The sequence below is a fragment of the Bemisia tabaci genome, chromosome 9, assembly GCF_918797505.1.
Source record: "Bemisia tabaci chromosome 9, PGI_BMITA_v3".
Lineage (NCBI taxonomy): Eukaryota > Metazoa > Arthropoda > Insecta > Hemiptera > Aleyrodidae > Bemisia > Bemisia tabaci.
In genome coordinates, this window is record NC_092801.1 from 11,221,856 (window position 1) to 11,233,401 (window position 11,546).

The following is an 11,546-nucleotide window of genomic DNA, read 5'->3' on the forward strand; positions in this document are numbered from 1 at the left end:
TTGTCTATAGACATCAATGCTGGTTCTTTCCTCTTCACTTGAGAATTATTTTCCAGGTGGTTTCGGACTAGAATAGACATCTCGATTACTCGCACCACAGGGACAGAGTTCCATGCTAACTCGTCAATAACAGGTTTGATCCATTTTCATTGATTTCAATTGATGGTGAGTACATAATAAGTTAAAAACTATGGAGGTAACCGATTTGTTATAAAGTTTTACAGTTTAAAATCTGTTTTTTGTTATTTTGAGGGATGAAAAAAATGCCTGATCAGTTCTATTTGAAGGAATTCATGAAAAATTATGACCATATTTAATTTTTTTCTGAGAAAAAAAAACTTCAGAAATTGTGGCAGAGAATTAGAAAAAAAGAGAAAAGTTATAAATTTTGAGGATTTCAGCAAAAATTTTGAAGGGAATGGGGGAAAAACACTGGATTGCAGAAAAAGGAGCTTTCTGTATTCCTAGTTATCCGAGCCTATTGTTTTTTTCCTCTTGATCACAATGACAATACTTACACTCTTCCTGTCAACCGCAGAGACCTTCATAACTTTGCCAGGAATCCAAACACCGTACAAGGTTGATTTCATGTAGTACACGATCTCGTTGACTTTGACCGGAGTTCTTATGAGAGGACCCTGTGAAGGCAGGTTAGGTGGCGGCATTATCTTGGCAGGAATCAACTGGACAATATCCTGTGAGAGAATAAAAAAATTAGTATTCGAGCTTTCTTAATCAGTTCCACATTTTCGGAAGAGGCAAAAATGTTATCATGATTCTACTTTAGAAGCAGATGCGTTATGCTACATCTCCTAAAGCCATACCTCCCCAGGACGTTTCCATGAAGTTTGTCCCAGGGTCAAATTGTGGGAATCAAACTTCAGGGATTTTTTGCAGTTACCGTCTCCATGGTGCAACGAGTTTCCATGGGAAGATACAGTAGTAAAGATCTAGTATTTAACCAGAACTAAGGTGATAATTGAACACGATCAACTATTAAACAAATTAACGAACAACAATCGAGGGAACAACAAAATATCACACCATTTCCTTTCACTTCTTCTTCCCCTCTCAGTTGGTTATGGATCTCTTCAAGCTAGGACAAGGACCCTACTTGGTACTGTGATTAATATTGAGTTGGTAGATATTTTTCCCGGCTTCCCAAGTGAGACTATCCCCTGCGACAAATCTCATGAAAACGTCCCATGGCGACAAGGCTTAAGAGAGTTATAATGTTTGAGTCTATTTGGTTATCTTAGAATTTTGTTGTACAATCACTTCCTCAGAAACACAAGCTACCAAAAAAACCTTAGTTTAAAAGTTTTTAATGTAACACGTGTCTTTGTACAAACAGAGGTGATCTAAATTATCTCTGATTTGAAGGTCTTTGTGTCAAGCTAAGAGCTATGCTAGCTTTGGAGTGTCCAGAGTGTGTAAATCCATAATGTCAGCAATTTCGAGAAGAAAGAATGCAAAATATGATGGACTTCATTGGAACATCAATAATAAAAATAGCATCTGGGTGATGTTCGTTTACTTCATAGGCATACTAAAGTCTCCATGAGAAGGGTAGACAGGGTACACTACTAAATATTATAGTTACAGCAGTATTTTGGAGAGTGCATGAAAAGTTTTACAGAGGTTTTGAAGGACTGCTGAGGCCATGTTGTCAACCATACATTTCGACAATGTAACTCCCAAACCACCCATAACGGTTTGCAACGTTGTAGACTTCCTGTCATACTTTATTTTTTCAATGGAAACGACTCAACATTGATGCTTAAAAACTTCCATGATTTTTTTCCAATATGCAAGGAAAATGCTGAATAAACTTCTAGGTAATGTTGATTTGTTCTCCTTAAAAAATAAAATGGGAGCAGAGATTTTAAAAAACCGCAAACAAGACACATGGTTTAGGAGTTTCACCGTCGGCTTTAGAGAGCCCAAAGAAGCAGTTTGTTAGAACGGAGGGAGACAGGTATTGGTGACACTAGAGAACATTCAAACAATCAATTAACCAATGATATTATGCCATGTCGACCTCGTCTTATCATGTCCTGCCTCTGATCTGAATCAAAAATAACTAAGATCGGCCTGCCGAGAGAGAGATAGCTTTCAGTATACATGAAGCTTAGAAAACAATAGTAGAATCAATTCTGCCGTGATAGCGGAGAGAGCAGTAAGTGTCAAATTTTCCAAATCGAGAATCCTTCAAAATTCGTCTAAACTCTTTTAGATGAAATCACTGAAATTGCTAACAGTGAAATTTACCTAAATTGTATGAAAACGTGACATATGAGAGAGCTGAAAGTGCTCAAAAAATGACGTAGTTTCAGGCAAGACAGCGCTAACAGTGAAATTTACCTAAATTGTATGAAAACGTGACATATGAGAGAGCTGAAAGTGCTCAAAAAATGACGTAGTTTCAGGCAAGACAGCAGTAAGTGACGATATTCCTCCAGAGAGCCAATGAAAACAGTGCTTCCGAGTAAAGTGCCGCCTCTTCTGCCAATTTCTAACCTGGAAATGCGTTTGCTGTACGTCCAAAACGCAACCACGAAAGCATGCAGAAGATAGCACTTACAGCTGTCTTCCCGAACAATAACCTAGCATGAAAATGAAAAAAACCATTTTTTATGTAATTGAAATAAAATCGGTCGATTTTTAGGAGTTTTTTGGACGATTAGAGGCAATTTGACGAAGAACGGAAGCTTCTTTCAATAAAATTTTCCAGTCAGAAGCTTCTGAGTCCGTTTTCTCAAATCCTCATTTTAGCACTTACTGCTCTCTTCGCTATCACGGCAGAATTGTGGCATACAAAGATCTATCTACAGAAACCTGGCACCTACTTTCTTAACTTAACGCTGGGCCACAGGAATGTCTTGATGTTGGGCCCATGAGCCTTACAAGGTACTTGGCACAACACAATATCGCTAACGAGAATCGTTGGAGTATGCAAGAACATGGACAAGTATGTAATAAGAAGAAATAATACTTACAGAGTTCAGGGTTGAGAAATTTTTGGTATCCAAGATGTTTGATTTGTTGAAGGGAGTGACTTTTTTTGTTGCCACTGCCATTCGATGCGATGATGGAAAGGCTGTTGTTGGTTGCCTTGGTGCTGGTACTGAAATCAAAGAAGAGACAAGTGGAAGGTACTTCATATTTTTTCATCATTTGAAGAAAACAATTAAGTAAGTACAGTTAGTGAGGAGGGAATTAATTTATTAAACAATGGAGACTCCCGGGGTACAAGAGGAATTTCTCATTTTGCTTTCATCTTTCTTGATGGGTTTATCGAAAACTTTGCTATCCTTCTCTCGTTTTTTCATAATTTGGGAGGATTAAGGGTTATGACTATAATAGTTTTTAAAAAATACTGTAATACATTGCTTTTCAGTGAATTTTCGTGATTTTTGCAAAATAAACATAGATAATTAAATCAATTTTATTGTGAATGATTTTACTCTGATCATAACGTAGAAAAGTACTTCATAGGTCGAAATTTTCCATTTGTTCCCTTTCACACAGCACCATGCATAGAATGCATCTGAGAATAGGGAAGTTTCTGGTCAAACAAAAGGGAATAAAAAATAAGCCTTAACTTGATTCATTTACAGTGTCATGGTTCACACTTACTTGAAAAGTACGCTTACTGCCTAGAGTGGAATTTTTGGGATGAAATTAGAGTACGGTTACCTTATTTATGGCCCAATTTTTTACCTTTATTGTGAATTTTTGCAAGGTAAACATCCAAAACAGTTCCTGATATCAGACTTACTAAAGACCTTACCTCTAAAATTCATAAATTTTCCCCATTTCCACAGGACCTGCAGACTGATTGTTGAAACTGACAGACAAAGCCATAGACAAAAAAGACATAGGGAGTATGGAGCACTCCTATTGATTGAAATGTATAGTTCTCATAGACTAAGGGGGTAAATGATTGACTGACTATAGGGTCTCTCGGCCGTTGCCATTAGTTAGTCTTTTATCATTTATCTACCTCCTTTGTCCATTGTGACCGCCCGCTTCCACCAGTAGGATCCCTTATCCCTTTTGTCTTTTTTGTCCATCAATTGCAACGATCAGGCCAATGCAATTTCTATACTTCAGAAAAACTTACATTGAGGACGTTGAAAGACGCCGCGTTGTGGAGAGAGTTGTTGAGGGACATTAGGTTGGAAGATCAGAGGTTTGTTGCGGTCTGTCTTTAACGGCACTCTACAACCGTATGGCTGGATATGACAGTCAATTATTGAAAGCTCTCTGACCGGCGTGTACCTCGGTCGATATGGGTCATGGATCTGATTGTGCATGTCTTTTAGGTTTTGTGTGTGTACGTCGATCTCAAGTTTCATGCTGTCAAATTCGGCTTTGATGCGTTCAATCTCAGAGGCAACCTAGTGCACAAAAACAAGTTTGAAAATTTGATAAAATTTCAGTTGAACAGGAGTCCAAATCCTTACTTGAAAAGGGTTTCATACACCCCTGAAGGGTTTGATAAAGGGGTTGAGGACTTTTAAAACCATGATGTCTAGAATTCTTAACCAAGCGCATTCCCTAATTCTTTCCTCATTTTTAGGAGCTCATTCTCTGATGAGAAATCAAAGATATCTCCTACTTCCCATATTTGCTTGGAAAAAATTATATAATTATTCAGAGTTCCAGATATGGATACATGTGTTTTCCATCTTTCAGCTGATTCTTTGGCATACATTCAAATTTGTAATTCCAAAAGTATTCTTGAAGCTCACACTTTAAAACTAATCATCCTCTTTTAGAAAAGAAATTTCACAAGATGGTAGTAGTTTTCATTTTCACCTGCTTCTAATCCAGAATTATGAAATTAAAATTTGTTCTCTCTTTTGATGTGACATCTTCGAATTTAAATTTGTTTGTTAATCTAAAAATTCAAAAATGAACTTACAGGTCTGCTTGAAGATAGATTGGAATTACCTAAGGTTCTCACACTGTATTTTGAGGGCTGACAAACAATATCGCTTAACTGACAAAATTGGCAAAAATGAGTTAGCTACGTAGTTGCATTCTACAGTGTAAAATACGGAGGCACTTCACGGACGCTAGAATGTATTAAAAAATTGTCGCATTCTACAGTGTAAAGTACAGAAGCACTTCTGTGACGCTAAAATGTATTAAAAAATTGTCGCATTCTATTGTGTAAAATACGGAAGCGCTACAGTAACCTATTATGTATGAAAAAATTACAAATTTGGCCTCCAAATAACAAAAATGGCCAAGTTTTCTCCTCGTTCTGCTAAATTATCAGTTGTCAAATAGGCGGTGTTGTTCGTTAGCCATCAAATTGCCGTGTTATTCAAAATTTAGCTGGTTGATAAGGAAAACAGTAATTTATGGCTGGAGAAAAGATACTTTAAAAACAAACCTTTTTGTTGCCTTCCTCCATCTGGAACTTAAAATCATATTTGTTGAGCACTTTTTGAATTGTTTCATCCAGATAATTTTCAGATGTTTTGAATAACTTCCTTCGTTTGAGTTCTGGATTCTCTGCTTTAGTTTCCGATTCATCATCCGAATCCAAATCAAGACTGACAATTAGACTATCTGGATTATGTGGGACATCAAAAATCGATTCATGCTTTTCCAACTTTTGCAACAAAGACTGTAAAACATAAAAAGTATGAAACTAAACGAATACATAGAAGAATAGAGTATGGTAAAACTAAGCTCCCAATTCAAGTGTGGAAAAAATGAGAGTTGCACTTGACAATTTATGCGGTCTTCATCTCTATTGCTTTCCTGATCCTTGCACAATTTTACGCTCTGGATATCATCATCATTTTGGCTCTTAAAAATAAATTTGCTGGCCAAATGACTTGTAAAATTTGAAGGTAAAGTGCTGCATTGCCTAACTGATCAAACTTCAGATTTACAAACGCTATACAGTTGTAGCAATCACTTCTAAAAATTCCTGTCATAGGCTTTGGAACTTGCAGGCTGTTCATAAAATGAGTATCCATAAATTTTGGGGTTTTTGACATCCCTCCCCCCCTCCTAACGCTTTTGTGATGTGGGTCCCTATCTTTTAACACATAAATACAAAATGGTGTAATATTGGTGCAAAACTCTCCTAGAGAGTTTTGCACTCTCCCTTTCCCCCTAGAACTTTACGAATTTTAATATAAAAATAGGCTTGCTTAAAATGAAATAGAGGTGATGAGATGGGGAAAACTTACATCGGCATAGTTCATTGCTGTGTTATAGCACTCCTCGCACATTTTGAGCCCTCTTTTTGGCTTCACATTGTAATAGGTCATTACGAAAGTCTCCGCTAAACGTAATCCCTCACCAGACTTGCAGTTAGGGTTCACACACTCATATGATCCGAGTCTTTTCTCGCGAATCGCTTCAATATCGATAACCTCCACTGCTGTTGGTGGCTTTGGAGTCTTGAATAAACTGTCATCTTTTAGGTTAGGGTTAATTGCTTTCCCGATGATAGTTCCTTCAGGAGTTTGTATCGAGGCAATTCCTGTTGCCCCTTTTGGTTCGGGTCCCTCCTCATCTGTTAAATCAACGTCACAAACTGGAAAAAAAAGAAACATGGAATCTATAATTCTACAATCTTTGCTCTGAATTTTAAGTATCAAGGCTATGCAAAGAACGAATCTTTATTCCTGTTTCTCAGCATTTCTCAGCAGAGAAAGAGCACATACATATGCTTAACTGATTTTAAATGGCTTTTTCTTGTTGCTCATCTTTTGCTTTCTACTGCCGTTTGGTGTGTTTCAATGGGCCACTTGACAATACGCGAATTGAGGAATAGTGACATACAGTTTTTCATCAAAATTTCAGGTAGAAAAGATTTGTGCTACAAGAATTACTGAAAGTAACTCATAGAGGTGACGTCAGCGAAGATGACAGTTGTTTACTTTCGTTTTGTATGCGCCAACAACGAATTTAGGCCTCTGCACAAAGCGGCTTTCACTACTATCCACCTTGAGAACATCCGTCTCATGATCGTATCGTAAAAAAACTACTTATCAGTTATGATTCGCGACTTTTATGCGGTTGTGATTTCTAAGTGGCTAAAAATTAAAGTGTTACAAGGTTTGAACGTATTAAAAAAACTTATTTAAGCTTTTGTTCTTGCTCAAAAAGTCGAATGTCTTCATGTGGATAGTAGTGACGCGAAAATGCTTGCAAACCGAAAGTAAACAACCATCAACTTAGCTGACGTCTAACCAAGATATTAGCGTTTTTTAATGCAAAAATTCCTCCTGTCGACTTTAGGTATACTTATTTCAGTTTTCATTTGCTTACTTTTATTCATATTTGAATTAAGGCTCGATAGATCGAACCATCTCAAAACGGCTTTTGAATACTTTTCTCTATGTTATACTACTATGAAAGGAGCAGATCTACAGAATAATCCTCAGACGGAAAAAAGGGGGAGAAAAGGAAGGAAAGGGGGAAAATAAGAGAGGAAGAAAAAAAGAAACAAAACAAAAAAGCCCAAAGAGAAAATTTGTAACTTTCGATGTATCTAGGCAATATAGTAGCTGCAGATTTTTTCGTAAAACTGCAACTAAAAAATTGGCTCTGGCGGAAAAATCTGAAAAATTTTTTAGTTTGAGCTGTAGATTACTGAGGACTTGCCAAGTAAATCTGCCCTGAGCATCCAAATTTTTCATGATTCTACAGCGTCATAAAGATTTTGCACCTCTCAGGGAAAAAATTCTCACTAGGATTAGGATAGGGAATGCTGTCTTATGGAAAACCAATAATACTAGGAGAATTGTAAAACAACCATACATACCATCTATTTTTGGTGCTTCTTGCTTATTAGTCTCGGACTTTTCAGGAATCTTAGATTCTTCGGAGATAAGAGACTTGTCTGGAACAGTAGAGGTAACCTTCTCATCCTCCTTCTCGGAGGGATCATCATCTGTGAGGTCAATTTTCACCAGTTGAACGGTGTCCTTCGGGGATTTTTCATCTGCCACAGTTTTAGAAACTTCCGTTTTCTGTTGAGGATCATTTGAAACTGGTTTGTCCCCATCAGTCGACTCCTCGCTGTCAGGTTTCACCTCCGCAGGAGTTTTCTTTGTATCTGGTGTACATTCATCATCCGTCAAGATTACCATATTGATATCTTGGTCAAACGAACATGAGTTAGGTTTCTTTTCATCATCTGGAATATAAATATGAATGGTGCATATGACATAAACATTTTTATTTAAAGAAACGGTGACAGGTAAATGGTGAGATGAGCTCCTTCTCATTACGAACTGATATTTTCTTCTCCCTCGATCAAAGTATTGCCACAAAGTTTCAGCTCAGGGTTTGCCACTAATTTGGTTTCTTAAATTTGAATTCTTAAAATGTAAGACATTTGTCGAAAATCCCCAATAGTCAAATCATTCGAGAGTGGTAACAGTGGTAGTAGTCGAAAAAAATTAAAAATCGGTGTGGGCACAAAAAACCATATGCGAGGTTGCGGAGTCCTTTCATTTTATGCCTCCTATAAATTCAAGACACTAACTTGAGGACCCGCTTGAAGTTCCAGGGAAAAGCTAGAAGATAAACCAACAGTCCAAAATTAATGACAAGTAAAAATTATAACATTTTAAACATGTAGTAGGAAGGTTAGATGCGCCGTCTCAATTACAAATTTGCCTAACTGACCATGGTAGTCATTGGACTTGTAAAAGACAGGGACCAATTCTATAAGACCCTAGACTCCCGTAAGAGCCAATGTAGAAATCCAGGAGCAGTTACTAGTGCTGCGATCTCGCGTACGACCCTCGCAACTTACTGCTATTATCAGTTATTGGACTTCACAAAAATCCGTAGGATCTTGTTTATCTGCCAAAATTCGAATTTTTCACCCTTCTTCGACATGCAGCAGGCCCTTCCTTGTCAGAAGGGGTCAGAAAACACCAAAAATATACCTATTTTTCAAGAATTCAGCTGTCTTATGCATTATTTTTCAATCATCTCTATTAGAGCAGGCGATGGATGAATCGAGGTTTGGAGGGAAGGATCCTCTGAGTTTACTATGGTCCTACGCAAGAATGCACAGAATGCAGCGCTCACCACAGTACGGCGTCTTATAGAACTCGTCCCTGCTAAAGAGGAATTTAAAAATTCTTACCCTCTGCTTTCAATGGTATGTCTTTCGTTGTAGATCCAAGTTTTTCAGAAATCTTGGGTTCTCCTTGGGGAACTGCAGTTGAAACAGTGCTCTCATCCTTCATGTCAGAGGGTTCATCATCGGTGAGGTCAATTTTTACCAATGAAATGGTATCTTCCACTGACGTTTCATCTGCACTGGCCTCATGGACACTGGTTTTCTGATCAGGTTCATCTGTAACTAATGATTTTGAAGCAACTGACTTTCCATCATCAGATGCTGCCTCTTTGGGGGTCCCTGAATCAGGTGTATTTTCATCGTCAGTTAGAACTACCACATCTGCGTCCTGATCATTTGAAACTGAGTTTCTGACTTTTTTATCATCTGAAAAATAAAGTTCGAACGATACATAAAACATTAAAAATACAGGAAGTCAGGAAATGATTGTAAATTATTAGAGACTATCTAGGAAATAACCTGATGAACGTTTGGATCTTTTGCAACCCACTAAAACAGTTGGAACTGATTTCTAGAAACTGATACTAAATATGTTGCCTACAAATTTTACTTAAAATTGAATCGAAAACGAGCATGTATTTATCTAGAAGGAAGAATAGATACAAAAAACCAGGTATTCCATATTGTGATAACATTTACCATTTTAACATTTTTAGGTAATTTGTGCCTATCGGGTTCTTGGCTTGGTCGAACTTGTGCGTAATATATTGTACCCATAAAGTGAAAAATCTCAGCAGTTTGACATTTTAGCCACAAGAAGGACAATACCTAGCCCCTAGCATGAGCCTAAAAAATCATTTGTAACCAAAAAATATTCAAAATTCAGCAAAATGAAAGAAGGATACTTCTTAGGGAAAAATTGTTGCATTGATCTCCAGGTCGATTACTGTATTAAAGGCATCATCTTTTCCGAGAAGAACCCCCCTTACATTTCTCCGAATTAAGCACATTTTTTGAATTGAAATGATTCTTCGGGCTTAAGCACAAGGACTAAGATCTTTTCCTTAGCTGGAAAACCGAAAATAGCTGAGATTTTTTTGCGTATTAATGCAAGCCAGCTCAGACCATACTAAGATCTCCAATTAAATCACCTTAAATTTGAGTAGCTTCCCTAATTTGTTGATTCCGTCTAGAAAAAGATAAAATCTGAAAAATTCTGTGCGACTACAAGATTTTACAATGCTGAAAGGCATAAGTAAAATGACTAATCTGTTTCTCTCAGGAGCTGCTTAAAAAACTGTTTTCTCAACTCACCAGTCAAATTTATTTTGTCAGTCGGATCAGTATTTGTAGAGGCTTCTTCACCATTGGAATGAACAGATGCATCAGAGGCTGGAGCTGCATTGCTAACTGAAGTATTGCTTTCTTCTTTTTCATCGTCATCAGTTAAAATAACCATTTCACATTCATCGTTGGAATTGTTTGGTTTAGAACTGGAGCTATCTTGGACACAGGTTTCAACCAGTCGGTTTAATGCTTGCTGGTTGGAATGATTTTGAACAAGAGGCTGATGACCATTGGTAGTTTCCTCAGATTTTTCACCACTGTCAGCAACATCCTTTGGATTACCAGCAGAAGATGGCAGTGTGGTTGTTAGATTTGCCGGAGAAGGATCGCAAATAGTAACATCATCATCAAGCTCAATACAATCTGCTTCAACAGCTTTTACATTGTGGTTAGAATTCTGACCGTTGCTAGTTAAATTTTGATTGTCGATTGTGTTAACGGCAGTTACAGAAATTTGATTTAATTTTGAAATGGACTGCTCTACATTTGTCGGAGCTTCGGGCACTGGATCACTATTGGACTTGCAGAACTTTTTTAATATAGTTGACGCACTGTCCTTAGATTGGATATTTATGACAACTGGGGCTTCATCGTCACTGGTCATGTCGATACACTCCGGCTGGGCGACTGGCGGAGCTGGCCAACTGGGTGCCACAGAATCGTTTTGATCTATTTCCATGATATCGTCAGAATCGTCCACTTCCATGACTGATGAGAGATAATGCTAACTTCAGGCTGAGAGGAAAATTTAGAGGAAAACCATTTCAAAGGCACAGCTCAGATTGTAGTGTGGAAGTTGCGGGAAGGAGGTACCTGTATTGCTTCACTTGTAAGACTTTGGGCACGACACAGCTGCATTTAGGAAAAAAGTATGACTTCACAAATGGAAAATTAACTGTAATCTTGGCGGAAATCAATATGTATTCAATACCGACACTGTAAAAGTAGAAAAATTACGAGAAGTCATGCGAGAACACGTCGGGACAGCAAGCGTGAGCAAGCGGAGCGGGGCCGATTGATAAACATTTAAACATAACCTCTTCAGGTTTCCAAACAATAGAAACCGACAATGCCAAGTTTCTTGTAGAAGCTTCTTCCAGTCTTCCTCCAGCAGGATTTTCGA

General features: G+C 37.7%; 1 protein-coding gene across 1 annotated transcript in view; it reads right to left on the minus strand.

The window, feature by feature from the left end:
* Nucleotides 1–11,446, minus strand: part of egg (SET domain bifurcated histone lysine methyltransferase eggless) — a 36,094-nt gene extending 24,648 nt beyond the window's left edge. The window contains exons 1-8 of the mRNA XM_019041295.2: nt 10,391–11,446; nt 9,140–9,502; nt 7,802–8,176; nt 6,219–6,568; nt 5,408–5,644; nt 4,127–4,403; nt 3,000–3,127; nt 519–695 (exon numbers count right to left, since the gene is read on the minus strand). Coding sequence (XP_018896840.2) covers nt 519–695; nt 3,000–3,127; nt 4,127–4,403; nt 5,408–5,644; nt 6,219–6,568; nt 7,802–8,176; nt 9,140–9,502; nt 10,391–11,129 — 2,646 coding nt within the window. The 5' untranslated portion in view covers nt 11,130–11,446. The remainder of the gene's footprint in view (nt 1–518; nt 696–2,999; nt 3,128–4,126; nt 4,404–5,407; nt 5,645–6,218; nt 6,569–7,801; nt 8,177–9,139; nt 9,503–10,390) is intronic.
* Between the last annotated feature and the right edge of the window lie 100 nt (nt 11,447–11,546).